The sequence below is a fragment of the Physella acuta genome, unplaced genomic scaffold, assembly GCF_028476545.2.
Source record: "Physella acuta isolate Inbredline_101_S28 unplaced genomic scaffold, ASM2847654v3 ptg001130l, whole genome shotgun sequence".
In the NCBI taxonomy this organism is placed as follows: Eukaryota; Metazoa; Mollusca; class Gastropoda; family Physidae; genus Physella; species Physella acuta.
In genome coordinates, this window is record NW_026732647.1 from 227710 (window position 1) to 249510 (window position 21801).

Consider the following 21801-nt stretch of genomic DNA (forward strand, 5'->3'; position numbering starts at 1 on the left):
TGTAAATGGATTTGTCAACTTAAAAAAAAAAGAAAATATAAAAGCAGTTAGTGTAGACAATTGAAAGTGAACGGTAGAAGTAGTAGACTTCTTAACAAGTCATCGGGCAGAAATTGTCCATGGTGACATGGATGATTGTGGCTACTGAGTAATGCTTCCGTTACTGAGCTGTGGATTAAGCAAATCCCTGGCGTAGATTATTTTTTCACGTGTGTATCTAAACTTATTCTAGTCATTTTTTTCAAACGGTGTGGGTGAGGGGTGTGTCCATCAATGACGTCACACTGTAGTGGGGAGAGGCAGAGGTTCAGTGTGACGTTACACCTTTTATTTAAAAAACATAAAGTTAGAAACTAATTTTTTTCCGTTACTTTCGAATTTCTGGAAACTGTTTTTGTAAATTATTATAGAAATTGGATTGGTATACTCTATTTTGACCGAGCACAGTCAATAAATCAGAAAGAAATCGATGTTTTTCAAAAACTAACTGCAATTTTGTGGGGAGTGGGGGTGGTGGTGGTAACCTCAGGTCTAACATTATTTGAGGAGAGGGGGGGGTCAGGCTTTGTTTGACGATATGCAACAGTAGAAAGTGGGAGGGGGGGGAAATCTTCCAGACAAGTGTGACGTCATTTATGGATGACCTCATTGGCCACATTTGTTTTATGCTTACTAATCTACTTTTCCAACCCTTCATCTAAATGTTTAACTAAGACAAACGGTTTCTTTCAGGCATCTAAAAACTTATCCAAGACATAGTGTTTGTTTCGCATGCCCGTCTACTCAATTTTATCATTCTGGTTCAAACCCAACCTTTGTTTTACATACCTGTAAATCTACCTGTCCCCCTTGCCTCCACCAGTCTGGTACGGCGCCAACACCATCGAGAGAGCCGACACCTGGAAATGGCCAGACGGCACCCCGGTTCCAGACACCTTGTCCCAACTGGTCATAGGCCCAGACCAGTACTGGGCCAAAAAGAACTGCTCGCTGATGGACACAACAGGAAACATTTTCCAGATCGACTGCACGGAAAAACTCAGCTTCATCTGTTTAGAAAATGGTGAGATCAGTTGTCAGTATATTTTTTTCCGTTCGTGCCCAATACACACATGGTAGATAAAGTAGAGTTTTTCTGTTTCAAAGACCTCGGTCAATTGGGTGGTAGTGTGATCAGCACGATACCTATTCGTCTTGGTTTCCCTAACGTGAGTTAGGTACTCATAAGAGCTGGGTGGACTCAGAGATGTCCTACAGACATTAGCTCCGGATGCGAACTCATGACTTCGTTGTCTTAAGATCTACCACTTGACTTACGCCGAATCCATACCCTGTATACTGATTTTGTTTTATTACACATTATTCTATAAATAAATCGTACACATTATCGTAAGATAAATATATTTTAAACATAAATGGAAGGGCTCGCTCTTGATTAGCAATGATATCACGTTACTACTTTAATAAGTAATTTAAAAAACGTTTTGGTGTGGAAAAATTTGATTGTATTCGTCTGACATGCACCTTTATCATTATAGATGTATCAAAACGTGTTATTGTATTCATATGTGTATATGTGCAATGGTATATTTCTTTCATTGCTACGTCATTACTTGTCTCCACGTCAAACAGTATACAAACTAATACATCTTCTTCCGCCTGTATACATTTTTTTCCATACATCCGTGCTTGTATACATGTGTATTTGTATTACCCACATTTATACCGGTAAAAGGAGTAAATGTTGTATAAAAAACACTTGTACATCTACACGTGTATCTTTACATTTGTACCGGTACAAATGTGTACAAATGTCTCTCCCCCAACAGTAAAGAATTTGTACCGTTACAAATGTGTAAACATGTTTCTCCCACACCAGTAAAGAACTTGTACCGGTACAAATGTGTAAATATGTCTCTCCCACACCAGTAAAGAACCTGTACCGGTACAAATGTGTAAATATGTCTCTCCCACACCAGTAAAGAACTTGTACCGGTACAAATGTTTAAACATGTCCCTCCCACACCAGTAAAGAACCTGTACCGTTACAAATGTGTAAACATGTCTCTCCCACACCAGTAAAGAACCTGTACCGGTACAAATGTGTAAACATGTCTCTCCCACACCAGTAAAGAACTTGTACCGGTACAAATGTGTAAACATGTCTCTCCCACACCAATACAAGAATTTGTACCGGTACAAATGTGTAAACATGTCTCTCCCACACCAGTAAAGAACCTGTACCGCTGCAACAGCTGGACAGGGTCTGTTATCCAGCACGGCTTATGTTTCAAGATCTTCACGATCGAAAAATCATGGGAGGATGCTAAGGTATAGACAAGTTGGTTGGATGCTAAGGTACAGACAAGTTGGGTGGATGCTAAGGTATAGACAAGTTGGGTGGATGCTAAGGTATAGACAAGTTGGGTGGATGCTAAGGTATAGACAAGTTGGGTGGATGCTAAGGTATAGACAAGTTGGGTGGATGCTAAGGTATAGACAAGTTGGGTGGATGCTAAGGTATAGACAAGTTGGGTGGATGCTAAGGTATAGACAAGTTGGTTGGATGCTAAGGTATATAGACAAGTTGGGTGGATGCTAAGGTATAGACAAGTTGGGTGGATGCTAAGGTATAGACAAGTTGGGTGGATGCTAAGGTAGAGACAAGTTGGGTGGATGCTAAGGTATAGACAAGTTGGGTGGATGCTAAGGTATAGACAAGTTGGGTGGATGCTAAGGTATAGACAAGTTGGGAGGATGCTAAGGTATATAGACAAGTTGGGTGGATGCTAAGGTATAGACAAGTTGGGTGGATGCTAAGGTATAGACAAGTTGGGTGGATGCTAAGGTATAGACAAGTTGGGTGGATGCTAAGGTATAGACAAGTTGGGAGGATGCTAAGGTATAGACAAGTTGGGTGGATGCTAAGGTATAGACAAGTTGGGTGGATGCTAAGGTATAGACAAGTTGGGTGGATGCTAAGGTATAGACAAGTTGGTTGGATGCTAAGGTATACACAAGTTGGGTGGATGCTAAGGTATAGACAAGTTGGGTGGATGCTAAGGTATAGACAAGTTGGGTGGATGCTAAGGTATAGACAAGTTGGGAGGATGCTAAGGTATATAGACAAGTTGGGTGGATGCTAAGGTATAGACAAGTTGGGTGGATGCTAAGGTATAGACAAGTTGGGTGGATGCTAAGGTATAGACAAGTTGGGTGGATGCTAAGGTATAGACAAGTTGGTTGGATGCTAAGGTATACACAAGTTGGGTGGATGCTAAGGTATAGACAAGTTGGGAGGATGCTAAGGTATAGACAAGTTGGGAGGGGGGGGGCGCTAAGGTATAGAAACAAGTTGGGGGTGGGGGGACGGGACGGTAAGGTATAGAGACAAGTTGGGTGGATGCTAAGATATAGACAAGTTGGGTGGATGCTAAGGTATAGACAAGTTGCGAGGATGCTAAGGTATAGACAAGTCGGGAGGGGGGGGGGGCGCTAAGGTATAGAAACAAGTTGGGGGTGGGGGGACGGGACGGTAAGGTATAGAGACAAGTTGGGTGGATGCTAAGATATAGACAAGTTGGGTATGTGCTAAGGTATAGATAAGTTGGGTGGATGCTAAGGTATAGACAAGTTGCGAGGATGCTAAGGTATAGACAAGTCGGAAGGGGGGGGCGCTAAGCTATAGAAACAAGTTGGGGGGTGGGGGGACGGGACGCTAAGGTATAGAGACAAGTTGGGTGGATGCTAAGATATAGACAAGTTGGGTGGATGCTAAGGTATAGATAAGTTGGGTGGATGCTAAGGTATAGAGAAACGTTTGGTGGATGCTAAGGTATAGATAAGTTGGGTGGATGCTAAGGTATAGACAAGTTGGGTGGATGCTAAGGTATAGAGAAACGTTTGGTGGATGCTAAGATATATACAAGTTGGGTGGATGCTAAGGTATAGACAAGTTGGGTGGATGCTAAGGTATAGACAAGTTGGGTGGATGCTAAGGTATAGACAAGTTGGGTGGATGCTAAGGTATAGACAAGTTGGGTGGATGCTAAGGTATAGACAAGTTGGGTGGATGCTAAGGTATAGAGAAACGTTGGGTGGATGCTAAGGTATAGAGAAACGTTGGATGGATGCTAAGGTATAGACAAGTTGGGTGGATGCTAAGGTATAGACAAGTTGGGTGGATGCTAAGGTATAGACAAGTTGGGTGGATGCTAAGGTATAGACAAGTTGGGTGGATGCTAAGGTATAGACAAGTTGGTTGGATGCTAAGGTATAGACACGTTGGGTGGATGCTAAGGTATAGACAAGTTGGGTGGATGCTAAGGTATAGACAAGTTGGGTGGATGCTAAGGTATAGACAAGTTGGGTGGATGCTAAGGTATAGACAAGTTGGGTGGATGCTAAGGTATAGACAAGTTGGGTGGATGCTAAGGTATAGAGAAACGTTGGGTGGATGCTAAGGTATAGAGAAACGTTGGGTGGATGCTAAGGTATAGACACGTTGGGTGGATGCTAAGGTATAGACAAGTTGGGTGGATGCTAAGGTATAGAGAAACGTTGGGTGGATGCTAAGGTATAGACACGTTGGGTGGATGCTAAGGTATAGAGAAACGTTGGGTGGATGCTAAGGTATAGACACGTTGGGTGGATGCTAAGGTATAGACACGTTGGGTGGATGCTAAGGTATAGACAAGTTGGGTGGATGCTAAGGTATAGACAAGTTGGGAGGATGCTAAGGTATAGAGACAAGTTGGGAGGATGCTAAGGTATAGAGAAACGTTGGGTGGATGCTAAGGTATAGACAAGTTGGGTGGATGCTAAGGTATAGACACGTTGGGTGTATGCTAAGGTATAGACAAGTTGGGTGGATGCTAAGGTATAGACAAGTTGGGTGGATGCTAAGGTATAGAGAAACGTTTGGTGGATGCTAAGATATATACAAGTTGGGTGGATGCTAAGGTATAGACAAGTTGGGTGGATGCTAAGGTATAGACAAGTTGGGTGGATGCTAAGGTATAGACAAGTTGGGTGGATGCTAAGGTATAGACAAGTTGGGTGGATGCTAAGGTATAGACAAGTTGGGTGGATGCTAAGGTATAGAGAAACGTTGGGTGGATGCTAAGGTATAGAGAAACGTTGGATGGATGCTAAGGTATAGACAAGTTGGGTGGATGCTAAGGTATAGACAAGTTGGGTGGATGCTAAGGTATAGACAAGTTGGGTGGATGCTAAGGTATAGACAAGTTGGGTGGATGCTAAGGTATAGACAAGTTGGTTGGATGCTAAGGTATAGACACGTTGGGTGGATGCTAAGGTATAGACAAGTTGGGTGGATGCTAAGGTATAGACAAGTTGGGTGGATGCTAAGGTATAGACAAGTTGGGTGGATGCTAAGGTATAGACAAGTTGGGTGGATGCTAAGGTATAGACAAGTTGGGTGGATGCTAAGGTATAGAGAAACGTTGGGTGGATGCTAAGGTATAGACAAGTTGGGTGGATGCTAAGGTATAGACAAGTTGGGTGGATGCTAAGGTATAGACAAGTTGGGTGGATGCTAAGGTATAGACAAGTTGGTTGGATGCTAAGGTATAGACAAGTTGGGTGGATGCTAAGGTATAGAGACAAGTTGGGAGGATGCTAAGGTATAGACAAGTTGGGTGGATGCTAAGGTATACACAAGTTGGGTGGATGCTAAGGTATAGACAAGTTGGGTGGATGCTAAGGTATAGACAAGTTGGGTGGATGCTAAGGTATAGAGAAACGTTGGGTGGATGCTAAGGTATAGAGAAACGTTGGGTGGATGCTAAGGTATAGAGAAACGTTGGATGGATGCTAAGGTATAGACAAGTTGGGTGGATGCTAAAGTATAGACAAGTTGGGTGGATGCTAAGGTATAGACAAGTTGGGTGGATGCTAAGGTATAGACAAGTTGGGTGGATGCTAAGGTATAGACAAGTTGGGTGGATGCTAAGGTATAGACAAGTTGGGTGGATGCTAAGGTATAGACACGTTGGGTGGATGCTAAGGTATAGACAAGTTGGGTGGATGCTAAGGTATAGAGAAACGTTGGGTGGATGCTAAGGTATAGAGAAACGTTGGGTGGATGCTAAGGTATAGACACGTTGGGTGGATGCTAAGGTATAGAGAAACGTTGGGTGGATGCTAAGGTATAGACACGTTGGGTGGATGCTAAAGTATAGAGACAAGTTGGGAGGATGCTAAGGTATAGACAAGTTGGGTGGATGCTAAGGTATAGACACGTTGGGTGGATGCTAAAGTATAGAGACAAGTTGGGAGGATGCTAAGGTATAGACAAGTTGGGTGGATGCTAAGGTATAGACAAGTTGGGTGGATGCTAAGGTATAGACAAGTTGGGTGGATGCTAAGGTATAGACAAGTTGGGTGGATGCTAAGGTATAGACAAGTTGGGTGGATGCTAAGGTATAGACAAGTTGGGTGGATGCTAAGGTATAGACAAGTTGGGTGGATGCTAAGGTATAGACAAGTTGGGTGGATGCTAAGGTATAGACAAGTTGGGTGGATGCTAAGGTATAGACAAGTTGGGTGGATGCTAAGGTATAGACAAGTTGGGTGGATGCTAAGGTATAGACAAGTTGGGTGGATGCTAAGGTATAGACAAGTTGGGTGGATGCTAAGGTATAGACAAGTTGGGTGGATGCTAAGGTATAGACAAGTTGGGTGGATGCTAAGGTATAGACAAGTTGGGAGGATGCTAAGGTATAGAGAAACGTTGGGTGGATGCTAAGGTATAGACAAGTTGGGTGGATGCTAAGGTATAGACAAGTTGGGTGGATGCTAAGGTATAGACAAGTTGGGTGGATGCTAAGGTATAGACAAGTTGGTTGGATGCTAAGGTATAGACAAGTTGGGTGGATGCTAAGGTATAGAGACAAGTTGGGAGGATGCTAAGGTATAGACAAGTTGGGTGGATGCTAAGGTATACACAAGTTGGGTGGATGCTAAGGTATAGACAAGTTGGGTGGATGCTAAGGTATAGACAAGTTGGGTGGATGCTAAGGTATAGAGAAACGTTGGGTGGATGCTAAGGTATAGAGAAACGTTGGGTGGATGCTAAGGTATAGAGAAACGTTGGATGGATGCTAAGGTATAGACAAGTTGGGTGGATGCTAAAGTATAGACAAGTTGGGTGGATGCTAAGGTATAGACAAGTTGGGTGGATGCTAAGGTATAGACAAGTTGGGTGGATGCTAAGGTATAGAGAAACGTTGGGTGGATGCTAAGGTATAGAGAAACGTTGGGTGGATGCTAAGGTATAGACAAGTTGGGTGGATGCTAAGGTATAGACAAGTTGGGTGGATGCTAAGGTATAGACAAGTTGGGTGGATGCTAAGGTATAGAGAAACGTTGGGTGGATGCTAAGGTATAGAGAAACGTTGGGTGGATGCTAAGGTATAGACAAGTTGGGTGGATGCTAAGGTATAGACACGTTGGGTGGATGCTAAGGTATAGACAAGTTGGGTGGATGCTAAGGTATAGACAAGTTGGGTGGATGCTAAGGTATAGACAAGTTGGGTGGATGCTAAGGTATAGACAAGTTGGGTGGATGCTAAGGTATAGACAAGTTGGGTGGATGCTAAGGTATAGACAAGTTGGGTGGATGCTAAGGTATAGACAAGTTGGGTGGATGCTAAAGTATAGACAAGTTGGGTGGATGCTAAGGTATAGACAAGTTGGGTGGATGCTAAGGTATAGACACGTTGGGTGGATGCTAAGGTATAGACAAGTTGGGTGGATGCTAAGGTATAGACAAGTTGGGTGGATGCTAAGGTATAGACAAGTTGGTTGGATGCTAAGGTATAGACACGTTGGGTGGATGCTAAGGTATAGACAAGTTGGGTGGATGCTAAGGTATAGACAAGTTGGGTGGATGCTAAGGTATAGACAAGTTGGGTGCATGCTAAGGTATAGACAAGTTGGTTATATGCTAAGATAAAATCTTACTGATTAAAGTTAAGATTTTAACCCCCGGGAGTGTTTCACAAATTTCACACAAGAGAAACGCAAGAGTACCGCAGCAAGTAAGCCTACCTTAACAGTAAAACGTAAGCTAGTAGATTAGCACGTATAGGTATTTTTGCAGCTGGGAGAGGGTGAGGTAAGATCTATATTTAGAACATGGCAATGGTGCGAACAGAGCTCGTATGAGCTATCGGAATATATATATATATATATATATATATATATATATATATATATATATATATATATATATATATATATATATATATATATATATATGCATACCTTTTATTATTTATAATTTAATTTAATTCAAAACTAATTTAAAACTTTTCTTTTTCTAACAACTATGTTTGAATTGGTCAGAGATTCTGTGAACTGGAGTCGAGTGATGTTGTTCTAGCAGAAATGAACACCGAAATCTTCCCCCATTATCTGATGCCGTCAAATATGGGAGAGAACTTAGAATGTTCGTAGTTTTTATATTAATCCCGGTTATCGTTCTTTGGTGATGTTTTTTTTTTTTCAAATTTTTAAATATATTATCAGCAATAGATGACATTATCAGTATTTATAAGTTTCGTCAAAAGATATTTTTTTAGCCTAAAAATAATATATAAGAACAGTCGTATGCTACTTAACTTTTTTTTTCTGAAGAATATTCCTATAGAAAGGCAAATGTATGTATACGCATTGCTCTATGTATATGTTGTTTAAAAGACGTTCTTTTATCCGCTCTGTACAAATTAACATTAAAAAAAAAACGTTTATATTACTATTTTAACATACATAATTTACCAATGGCCCCCTTACGAAAAATAATTCATCATTTAACAATACTGAAAGTATTGTACTGCGTCCCGATATATTTATAATACCTGTTAATTCTCGAAATGTGTTTACATTATCAACAATCAAATATTGTAATGTAAAATCTACATTTCATCAAAAATGAATTATTTTTATAATGTTAAAGTTAACTTAAAACTATAATCGATTCCTATTTCTACAAACGAAAACATTTTTTTTTCTTTTTAGGAAAGAAAATGCTGTTTTTAATAGTTTTAAAATATTCTTTTTTTTTAACACGTTTTTATTAACTCAGCTTCGTGTGGATGTGTTTGTTGTTAAAATTGACATCGAAAATTAGCCCACTTCTGATTGCTCTATAGATCTGAAATTTGGCATGCAAGTTACTTTCGCCTAACAATTTCAGATGCAATCATAAAAACTAGCAATTAGAGACCGTAATTAGCTTAATTTAATTACGCCCAAAGGACCATAAAATTGAGGACATGATTTCTAAAGATACCGACAAGACTGAAGGCTTATTGACACAGTTACTTCGGCCCCAATCGATGCGAGCGCGCTGGCCGTGATCGTATAGTGGTTAGTACTTCGCGTTGTGGCCGCGACAACCCAGGTTCGAATCCTGGTCGCTCAAGATTTTTTTAGTCCGTGTATTTATAAACACTTAGTCAATTCATACTTAATCAAGTCATTAGATAAAGTAGAAAATAAACTATATAAAAAACTTTTTTAAAAACCACGTTTTTCATGTGTAGCAACGGACTAAAAAGGAGAAAATAAAATACTTAAAAAAAACTTTTAAAAAAACCACGTTTTTCTTGTGGACTAAAAAGTAGAAAATAACTATTTACATACATTTGATGACAAAAAAACGTGGGTCGGGCAGATGGGTCGGGAAATTTGATGGTGAACGTACCCACGTTTTTTGTCATCAAATGTATGTAAATAGTTATTTTCTACTTTTTAGTCCACAAGAAAAACGTGGTTTTTTAAAAAGTTTTTTTAAAGTATTTTTTAAATATCCATTGTATATTCACGAGAATATTTTATATTATAACTAATATTGCCAAGAAATAGTTTTTAAAACAAATGTATTTTACCAATCAGCCAGAGGCGTAGCGAGGGGTGGGGGTGGCGGGCATATGTCCCCGGGCGCCGGCCTTAGGTGGGGGGCGCCAAAATGAGTTAGAAAAACAAATTGAAAGTTTGAGAGGGGGTTGCAAGTCAAAAGTTCGAGGGGGGGGGGTGCAAATCGGAAGTTTGGGCGGGGTGCTAATAAAAAGTTCGAAGGGGGGGTGCAAATCGAAAGTATGTCCCCGGGCGCCGGGAGGGTCGCTACGCCTCTTCAATCAGCTTGCGATTAATTCAAATGCCAAACATAATGATTTCAACACAGGCTGGATTGGCGCCAGAAAGACAGACAACAAGGCCAACTTGACGTGGGACGACGGCAGGACGGCCAACATCGACCAGATGTGGATTGGTCGCAACAACTGCGTGGTGCTCGCTGCGGACGGCAAGCTTGAAGAAAACGACTGTAGCCACGCGAATGAGTTCGTCTGTATGATCACACGTACGGTGTAATTTTATTATTTTCCTTGTTAATATTTTAATTCAGTTATCCCCCTTTATTTTTTAAATTAATTAATTAATTAATTTTTTTTTTTGAGTATTATCCAGGGGAATTTATTTTTAACATTGATTAAATTACTCTTCTTCTTTCAGCCACTCGATTTAACAAATATCATAATCAGCTACGGGAGATGAATTTGTCTAGCTATAATTACTAAAATGTCTATTTTCATATACCTTACTTGTCTATTACTGGCTTAGCTACACAAGTCCTACATATTTACTTAAATATACCTTGTTTATTCAATACTTTATTTCATTTAACTTTCCTTTCTCCGCTTCTTTGTTTCAAATTACTTCCCCTTAGTACTTTTCAAAATACTTCCCCTTACTACTTTTCAAATTAATTCCCCTTACTACTTTACAAATTACTTCCCCTTACTACTTTTCAAATTACTTCCCCTTACTACTTTTTAAATTACTTCCCCTTATTACTTTTGAAGTACTTCTCTTTACTATTTTTCAAATTACTTCCCCTTAATACTTTTCAAATTACTTTCCCTTACTACTTTTCAAGCACAGAACGATACAGGTTGTGGCCGCTGGGAGGGTTACACGTCAATAGAGAACACCTGTTTCAAACACTACGCAGATAAGAAAAGATGGGCAGACGCGTTGGTAGGTACAAAACATCATGTTTATTCCCCCACATAAACACAACAGCATTATTGGACCCACTTTAGCCGAACAAAAAAACGAATTCCCCCCCCCCCCCACCCCCCTCGTCACCAAACAATAAGGATTATAGAAAACAAGTATGGAAAACTTGTACATTTAGATTTTATTACAGTGGCTAAAATTGGAACATGTCATCAACAGCATGAGTAAAAACGGTCTTTTACTTTGGTATTTTTAAACCTAACCATAACAATTGGAAGGCGTGGCCAAAGCGGTAGAGAGCTAGTCTGCTAACATGGAAGTCTCGTGTTGGAATCCGGGTACAAAGTCAGTAGAACATCCCTGATTCCACCCAGCTCTCATAGGTGCCTAACTCGTGTTAGGGAAAGTAAAGGTGGCTGGGAAAGTGCTGACCATATTTTCCTTGATATTCGGGGTATAGAATTCGACTTCAAGTTATCGCTAGGTCTATAAAGGATCCTTTACTAACCTTAACTCCTAACCTCCACCTTAAACCCTTACTCTAACCGTACAAGCGGATAACAAGTTATTTTTATGACGTTCGTTTAAATATCCAAATGTCTAGACATCAAAATTATGTTACAACTGTCGGGGCTAAGCTTTTCGCCCGTGCACATTTTGCATTAGTGGCGTGGCCCATCTGGACAAAACCCTCATTACTATGGCCTAAAGTCCCCGTTTTAGTGCATTAACCTGTGTTCTAATTCTCTAACTCCACAGATTATGTGTCAAAGTCAGAATGGAACTTTACTTGAGATAAATTCTAATTTGTTTCAACCTACTACGTTCAATATGAAGTTGCTAGCCCCTAACTTTAATGGTGAGCGTTTTCAAGCTCTTAGTTGTAATTGTCTGTTTGTGAGAAATCGTGTGGCTTAATTTTGATTCATTTCATGAAATGTTTTACACATTTTACCGACCCATACTTTTACTAAAGAAAGTATATCTGTGTTTTACTATAAGAGGTTCAGCCAGGCATATCATCGCCCCCCCCCCCCCTCCTTCCCCCTGCCAAAACCAAATTTAATTTTTGTAGAAAAATATATACTTTTAACAGAGCGTCCGCCCCCACCCCCCGCCCGAAACTGAAATTTCAAGTGCACTTCCCCCCCCCCCCCCCCCCCGGAGAAAAATGTCTGGTAGAAAGACTGTTTACTATATCATTGCATTCAAAATGGTATTCTTATAATATTTTTTAAAAACAATTTTCTCTTATATTCATACTAACTCGATGAAACATATTTTTTGTTTAAACATTGCCTGCTCTGTAGTTGTCTACCCTTGCTCCAACTGTTTTCTCTATCTAGGTAAGGTTTGGATAGGCGCCAATGATATTCTAAAGGAGGGCGAGTGGGTGTGGCCTAACCACAGCTCAGCAAATATCAAACACCTTCTGAAGCCGTGTCCCCCCATTCGTGCAGGCTGTGCCGCCATAGACAGCACTGGCACCGTCTTCCGTGAGGACTGCAGCTGGAGCTTGCCCTTTATCTGCATGCAAAATTGTAAGTACGGACTGGACCTTAACTTGTATCTACATGCACAGTTGTAAGTAAGGAATGGACTAACTTTTATCTGCATGCATAGTTGTAAGTAAGGAATGGACTAACTTTTATCTGCATGCACAATTGTAAGTAAGGAATGGACTAACTTTTATCTGCATGCACAATTGTAAGTAAGGAATGGACTAACTTTTATATGCATGCACAATTGTAAGTAAGGAATGGACTAACTTTTATCTGCATGCACAATTGTAAGTAAGGACTGGTCCTTAACTTGTATCCAGAGGCGTTGCGTGAGGGAGGGGTGGGGGGCGGACCGCACCGGGTGACACTATTTAGGGCGGGGGGGGGGGGTGACACCAAGGTAAAAAATAGCAATATATGTACAGAAAAATGACAATTAGATCAAATCAACGTTACAAATATGCCTGAGGAAAACCGTTTGGTGGAGAATCGCGGGATGGTGATGTAAAAGAATTAAATACATCCAGAAGAAAAAAAAAATTGAATGCATATGCACATGCGTATACACATACTTACAAGTGAATATGGACACCCGACCTCGCTACGCCACTGCTTCTATCTCGCCACTGCTTCTTACTCGTCACTACTACGCCACTGATTGCGGACAGGTAAGTAAGAACTAAACCATAACTTTTATCTGCATGCTAAAATGTAAGTAAAGACTGGCCCTGCATGCTGACAGGTAAATAAGTGCATGACCTTTACTTTTATCTGCATGCCTGCAAGTTAGGACGTAAAACGTAGTCCTGATTTCTATTTTTATCTTGATGTTAATTCCCTTTTGTTTTGGCTTGAATTCCCGTTTATGCCCTAGGGAAATGTGGTAGTTGAAGTCGAGTTTATAAATTTTAATGACCTCGGCAATAAGGAATAGTTTATGAAATTACAATTTACAATTTAATACCCTAAAAAAATTGATAAACCTTTGTATGTTTTTAGCCCAAATCACGTGCAATTCCTGGAATGATTCGGACTTGGTTAACGATCAGTGTTTCAAGTTTGTTCCCACACCCTTGACTCAACAAAGAGCTCAGGTAATCGTCTTGTTAATCTAATCTGCACAGGTAATCGTCTGTGTTAGTTTAATCTGCCCAAATAGTCAACATTATTAGTCTAATCTACCCAGGCAATCGTCTATGTTAGTCTAATTGGCTCTGTAAACACATGCACACTGCTTATAAACGTGCCGAATTTTGTACAATACTGAAAGTTCTGACAAAAATTTAGTCAAGAAGAATATATTGTTAAGAAAAATCAGTTTATTACATCACTAATTTTTTTTAAAAACCAGATCTATGTCTTAAATCAGGGGTCTCCAAACTACGGCCCGCGGGCCGGATGCGGCCCGCGAGGTCCTCTTATCCGGCCCGCGGCGATCTTTTTGTCCTCGGAAAAAACGTTTATTGGTGATGGCTGAGGAACTTTGTCCAGAAAAATCAAAGACATGCCTGGAACTAACTGGCCTCCGAACTGAAATTCGATAGTTAATGCGGCCCTCGGACTGAAAAGTTTGGAGACCCCTGTCTTAAATTGTAATCTGAAGTGGGTGACTGGTCAAAAACCCCCGGGACATAAATCCCCTGCGAAGTAAAACCCCTGGACAAAAACCCCACAATAGTGGTGTTTTATCGGTTCTCATCATCGTTATAATTTCTTTACAAAGGCTAAATCTCAGTCGTTGGAGGGGGGGGGGGGCGGTTATTATCCAGGGGGAAGGGGCGATAATTCAGAGGCGTAGCGACCCTTCCCGGCGCCCGGGGACAAACTTTCGATTTGCACCCCCCTCTCAAACTTTCAATTTGCACCCCCCTCAAACTTTCGATTTACACTCCCCCTCAAACTTTCAATTTGTTTTTCCAACCCATTTTGGCGCCCTATAAGGTCGGCGCTCGGGGACATATTCCCCCCGCCCCCCGCCCCCAACTCGCTACGCCTCTGGGCGAAATGTCAAGGGAGTTGATGTTCAGGGGTTTTTGACCGGGGGTCTCTGAAATAATAGAATCCATGTATGTTCAATTTCTAGTTCAAGTCTTATCAAGGTCTTTATTTCTTTCAGAAGTTTTGTCAATCCTTGCCCGAGAAGGGAACACTGTTGGAAGTGGATTCGAACACGTACCCATTCGGGTTCATCCCAGCAAATTTTGGTGTAGGTTCAGAAAGTGAGTTTACATGCTAAGGATTGCCTGTGTTGAAATACTCTTCTAGCTATCCAATAGGCATATCAAGGCTTGCCTGTGTTAAAATACTCTTCTAGTTATCCAATAGGCATGAAAAGCAAGTTCCAAATGTTTGCTTGCCAGGAAGCATATTTTTTAACCAAATTTGAATATTTTATAACATGTGTGTAATAAGTTTAAAATAACTACCGGTTTTACTAAGGTTAGAAATATTTTTTTTTAAAACAATTACTTATTCATTAATATTAATTTAGCAAAAAGTATTTTTTAATTTTAAAATGTAATCGATGGTTCCCAAAATGCTTTAAAGTTTTTAAAATGTAACTATAATTTTATCACTTGCCAAATTTTTAAAAAATATTTTTATTTAAATATAGTATGAATACATAGTCTTTTCAAGGCTATTGCCGAATTTACAAAAAAATAAAAAAATAAAAGTAAAATTACATATTAAGTACCTGAAGGTTGATAATGTACTTAAATGTCGCTTTACATCATTTACATCAATATCTTATGTTTGTAGTGGGCAATGTCTTAAAACATCACAATGTAGAGATGCACCACTCATCACACACATTACACACAGAAGCTTTACATCACTCAAACACTGATATAAGTATTCGTTATACACTCATATAATAAACCATATACTAACATAATAAATCAATGCGCAAATATATAACCACATACACCATACATACTCGCATGTAGTACCACACAAACACATAGAATAATTCTACACTGACTTTTATCCCTGAAAAACTGGCTTTTAAAAAACAGGGAATTAAATACACGGCCGTATTACTAAGCACAAAATAGTTATTTAATCCCGCAGTAAGCTGTTATCTTTTCACTGTTAGTCCTCAAGCTAGTGAACGGGTAGGTGAAAAAGATTGTATATGTTCTAGTTTACCCCTGTTTACTGTCGGATAATGTGGTCAGCACTATGCCCAACCGTCTCAGTTTCCATAACGTTAGTTCGGTACTCATCAGAGTTTGGTCGACTCTGGGACGTCCTAAAATGTCAAGCCAAGGTTCCGAACTCGACACTACCGGGTTAGCGGTCATGAGCTCTACCATATGACCACGCCATTGTGCGTTATTCAACATAACTAAAATATATAATTATTTTAAATTAAATAGTTTCTTTAAAATTTTGAAACATTTTTTTATTCAACACCCGAGTCTATCCCAACAGTATGGCTGGGAGCGACACGAAAGACCGTCACCAGCCCCTGGGTGTGGAAAGACGAGACCCCTGCCAAGGTCGCCGGGCTGTTGAAGGCTGAGACAAATCAGCAGGCGTCAGACCTGTGCATCAAGTTACTTCCCTTTGGTGTCGCGGAGGCGGTTCCGTGTTCGTTAAACCTGCCATTCGTGTGCATGGGCTCAAGTAAGGCTAAAGTAGTGGCTTACTTTATAAAATTAACAAAGGCTAGTGGCTTACTTTATGGGCTCAAATAAGGCTAAAGTAGTGGCTTACTTTATGGTCTAATGTAAGACTTGGTAGTGGCTCAAGGAAGGCTAAAGTAGTGGCTTACTTTATAAGCTCAAGTCAGGCTAGTTGTTTACATTATGGGATCAAGTAAGGAAAAAGTACTAGCTTACTTTATGGGTTCAATTAAGGCTTTATTATCTGAAGTAGGACAAAAGTAGTGTTTTACGTTATGTAAACAGGTACGACTTAGCAGAGTAAGGCTCAAGTAAGGTTAAAGTAGTGGCTTACTTTATGGGATCAAGTAAGGCTAAAGTAGTGGCTTACTTTAATGTCTAAAGTAAGACTTAGTAGTGACTAAGGTAAGGTAATAGTAGTGGCTTTTTATGGGATATATTAAGTCTTATTAGTGGCTCAAGTAAGACTAAAATAGTGGCTTTCTTTGTGGTCTAAAGTATGATTAATGTAGTATATATATATATATATATATATATATATATATATATATATATATATATATATATATACGATTTACCCAAGGCCCGCCCTCCCATCCCGTAAATGTAAGTACGCTTCCATCCTACCTAAAGTATTAGGCGCACCCTCCCCCCCCTCCCCAACAAACTCTTCAAGTGAAAAAAATTTCTCGCATAATTACTGAATAAGTTAAATGAAGTAAAATCTTGAACTAATGAGGTTGCCATGGTTTCAGAGATCCCCCACGGGAAGATATGCAGCGATGACTTCCCTTGCCGGGACGGGTACGAGTGTGTTGACAGGACGTGCGTCTGTCCCAGTGATCGGTACTTCGATCCGGCGATACCAGACTGCATCCCCAGTATGTGTTGTCTACATCATTATACCTTTATAAGTAGCGGTTTTATAATGCACGACTGTATAATGTGTTTGTTGCTTAGTTAACTAACAGGTGACATTAAAACTAAGTTTAAATATTCATCCCAATGAGAAATACTATAGCCATCTCAACGATCGAGTTTAAAGTGACCGAACAATGACTTTGACACTGGTATTATATAAGCTATACGTTTTATTTGAAGTGCTTGAATTAGATGCGACACAAACTTGACAGTTGTTAAGGAGATAGCCTCAGGTGCCGTAGGCAAGGCGTCGCAAGGCGGGTGCGGGGGTACGGACCGCACCGGTCGACTCCATTTAGGAGGGGTGACATCAAGACAACAATTAGTTAAATATATTAAAAAAATATGATTTTTCCCTGTTCAATGAACGGTTAATTAGAGGTAAAAGTATTTTAAGTACAAACTGACTATACTAACAAGTGAGGTTGGGGGTGACACCATGACGTAAGCATGCAAACTATAGAGAAAACAATGTTACATCCAGCTGTATTAAAAACCCAATATAGATAAATATTTTTAGTAATAACTGTTAACACTTTAAAGCTGTTACCAGGGCGGGGGTAGTGGTTTGGCAGTGGAGGTACACAGTTTATAGGTGAATTAAAATAATGTGTGCACAAATTGACACCATTTGGCAAAAAAATCGGAGGAAGGAGGGGGGGTGTGACACCATGAGGTGCCGCACCGGGTCACACCCGACCTAGCGACGCCACTGGCGTAGGTAACTGGGGAAAAAAATTCTCTTAAGTGTACCATATCAAGATGGACAACTGACCTGCTGTTTGTATCCACCAGGGCTGGGGTATGAAGACGTCTGTGACATCACTGAGCACTGCACCTTGACCCACACGTGTGTGAGCAACAAATGTGTCTGCTTCAAGCATCAATTTTACGACGTCAACGCCACGAAGAGTTGTATTAACAGTAAGTATTATCTTTTAGTAACTTCTTCTTCTTCTTCGTTCTTAATTTGCATTGTAGTTTGTTCTTGGTTGCAAGAGGCTACGAAAGTAAATCCAAAATCATATATATATATATATATATATATATATATATATATATATATATATATATATATATATATATATATATATATATATATATATATATATATATATGATTGAGGGTCCCTTTAGAACCTATCGGTCCACGGGGGCAAGTGATGTAGAGTTCACATGTTTCTGTAACCTCGGCATATGACGGGAGTTTGGTCAGCCTTATGCCAAGCCGCATTTTCCCTATTTGAACCCCGATTTTAACTCGACACTTTCTGGTTAGAAGTCGCATGCTCTATAAATATATTTTTATTTACATACTAATATATATTTATATCTCTCAAGTCGAGACTTTGGATCCCGTGCCCTATACGGTAGAACGTCCCTGATTCCACGCCGTCCTGTTGGGAATCGGACTCACGTTGGTAAAGTCAAGTCGGCTGGTCAAAGTGCTGACCACGCTATTCCTTTATATACCGAGGTCACTGAAACAGCTGAACTCTTTCTCATGTCCCCTACACGATTATATTCGTAAGGGCACTTTATTTTACATTGTATGTCGTAACTAGGTATTCACAAACTTAACAGCAAAGTTTCCGCTCCACAATGTCTAAACATAGTAGTTTATTTTGACCAGAATATCACCTAGGTTACGAGTGTAAAGAAGACTACGAGTGCATGCATTCTATGGAATGTATCAGCAACAAGTGCGGTTGTCCTAGTCCAATGACGTATGTGGCTATTAAAATGCTTTGTCTTGAAGGTAATCGATGTCTAAGGGCGGACATTAATTTATTAACATGTAAAACGAGTTAGGTGAAAGTTTGCATACTATTTCTTTGATTTAGATTTAGTTATTGTCTATATTTTTTTCTTTAATTCTTCCCACGTTTTCTTTAACTTGCTTTCTCTGTTTGTTTTTCCAATCAAATCTTGCGATCGAAATTTCTGGCACTTCCCAGTTAGCTAGCGCGCTGAAATTTTCAGGGAAGCTTTCTTTCGGATGACCATAGAATATTCAATTGTTATTATTACTAAATTGATCAATGGAAACATTTTATTGAGCATTTTAGACCGCTATATAATCTATATATATAATTCTCCTCTGCGAGCCATTAGAAAAAAAAACGAGCGACGCGTAGCTCGCCTCTCTCTTGCCGCGCGCAGTGACGCGAACGATCCCACGTCGCGACAGGCTTAGGGGCAGATAATTTAGTTTGAACCGACTTTAAACTTACAGGAGGTAACTATTACCACTGGTGGCCAGTTTGGGGGAGACGATATGGTCGAGTGGTTGGGCACACGATTGCTATCCCACTCGACACGCGTTCAAATCTATGTGTTCTAGTCAGTAACGTATTCACACAACGTGTTTTTTACGAGTTGTCTTTTTACGAGTTGTCTTTTTACGAGTTGTCTTCGTTTACCCAAAAAAAAGTGAAAAGATAAAATCGATAGCAAGATTTTAATGCAAACAAACAGACAAAGACTAAAAAGTAGAAAATAATAATCATTAAAAAAGTTTTTAAAAACCCACATTTTCTGATTGAACTAAAAAGTAGAAAATAAATGCTATACATCACAATAATGCAAGCGATCACTCTACTATAAGCGATCAAAAACGTGGGGCGCCGTGATTTTCTTACAGTTTCTAATACTGTTGACTCTCTAGAAGCTCCCTAATAAAAGTCAATAGTATTATCTAATCAATAGTAATATAACTTTTACTTCGGCGCCCCACGTTTTTGATCGCTTATAGTAGAGTGATCGCTTGTATTATTGTGATGTATAGCATTTATTTTCTACTTTTTAGTTCAATCAGAAAACGTGGGTTTTTAAAAACTTTTTTAATGATTATTATTTTATATTAGTTAAATGTATCGAGTAAAACATTTACCTTAAGTTTAGACAATATACGTAGATAATCATAAAGTAGCTATTATTTCAGTACATAGTTCTTAGAAAAAAATACATTTGAGAAATAACGATTCGATATTGAGAAATACCTACTTCCGGTTTTACTAAAGCTGAAACATTTTCCAAAAACTAATTACTAGTAATATAATAATAATTTAACTAACACTTTTATTTTTTATTTTTAGTCAGGGTGTTCTGGTGATATGTGATCTTTGATTATTTAATATAAATAAAATACTAAACTATAGCCCATTGACCACTATTGCGTATACTTTCGTGGAAAACAAGTATTGTGATTTTCATGGTTTTACTTTCCCTCGTTACTTCGGTTGACTTCAAGAAAGGGGTTGAGGTTTTATTTTATTGCCATATTTTAAAAAAATTAGTATGTTTACGTGGGCTTTTCAAGTTTATTAGAGCCGCCTTTAAAATGTTTTCTTTCATTCCCACAATCCCCCTCACCCCCCACACTCCCCTCACCTCCCACCTCCAGTTTCCTCTCACGACGCCAACTTGACCAGGAACAAAAAACTGAAGGGTGTTCTTGGAGGTCTGGTGGTGCTGGTCTTTGTGCTCATGGTCATCATGTGCTCGGCGATGGTAAATTTTTATGTACTCACTGTATCGTTACATACAATGTAGCACAATACGACGGTAAATACTAATGTACTCACTGTATCGTTACATATAATGTAGCACAATACGAAGGGAAATACTAATGTACTCACGGTATTATAACACATAATGTAGCACAATACGATGGTAAATACTTATTTGCTCACTGTATCGTTACATATGATGTAGCACAATACGATGGCAAATACTAATGTACTCACGGTATCGTTACATTCGCAAAATAAAAGCTACACATAGTGTAGCTCAATACGATGGTAAATATGATTTTACTCATGCTATAGTTACATTCATAAAATTAAAGCTACACAAAATGTAGCTCAATAAGATGGTACATAGGATTGTACTCATAGTATTGTTACATTCACAAAACAAACGCTACACATAATGTACTCACGGTATCGTTACACATTATGTAGCTCAATATGATGGTATACTAATGTATTCACGGTATTATTACATTCACAAAATAAAACCTACACATATTATAGATTAATACGATGATATATACTAATGTACTCACGGTATAGTTACATTCACAAAATAAAAGCTACACACAATATAGCTCAATACGATGGTAAATTATAATGTACTCACGGTTTCGTTACATTCACACAAAAAGATACACATGTAACTTGATACAAAGTTCTTTCAATCAACAACATTGTTACAAATAACTTATGTCTGTAAATCGTCCACGGGTCTCTATTCTATTTGCTCTTTAAGCTTCTTTTTACAAGGTATTCTAACAGTAATACTTTTTCTTTCCCAGTTTCACTGTGATTCTTCTTGTCTATGTTCCCATCAATACATGATTGTGTAGGCTATTTCCGCTAACTTTTCCCATGCTGTTCTTGCAGAGGGGGAATTCATGTGGCTGCAGAAAACATTCCAAGCCAACAACTGTTGTACATGAGAAGAAACGCGAAAAACCAGACGACCCATGACGTCAGAAACCATTCGATTATTATACAACTCCAGTGACCAGACCTTCCTTATTCCAAAGCATTGTTATAACATTTACATCGATACATAAATTCATATATATTCATATATATATATATATATATATATATATATATATATATATATATATATATATATATATATATATATATACTTATATATGAATAATTATTTGCACATATACGTAAGTGG

At 39.2% G+C, this 21801-nt stretch overlaps 2 protein-coding genes across 2 annotated transcripts; both read left to right on the forward strand.

Annotated features, from left to right (window-relative positions):
* The first annotated feature begins 273 nt into the window (after positions 1-273).
* On the forward strand, positions 274-11274 carry LOC131956145 (snaclec 3). The gene is made up of 7 exons (XM_059320569.1): positions 274-310; positions 863-1063; positions 2231-2331; positions 8371-8473; positions 10211-10387; positions 10964-11064; positions 11266-11274. The coding sequence occupies exons 1-7, from the start codon at positions 274-276 to the stop codon at positions 11272-11274; spliced, it is 729 nt and encodes a 242-aa protein (XP_059176552.1).
* A 2006-nt stretch (positions 11275-13280) lies between these two features.
* LOC131956146 (uncharacterized) lies at positions 13281-21590 on the forward strand. The gene is made up of 9 exons (XM_059320570.1): positions 13281-13290; positions 13548-13642; positions 14632-14767; positions 15984-16178; positions 16933-17058; positions 17894-18022; positions 18731-18856; positions 20504-20610; positions 21504-21590. The coding sequence occupies exons 1-9, from the start codon at positions 13281-13283 to the stop codon at positions 21588-21590; spliced, it is 1011 nt and encodes a 336-aa protein (XP_059176553.1).
* The last annotated feature ends 211 nt before the right edge of the window (positions 21591-21801 follow it).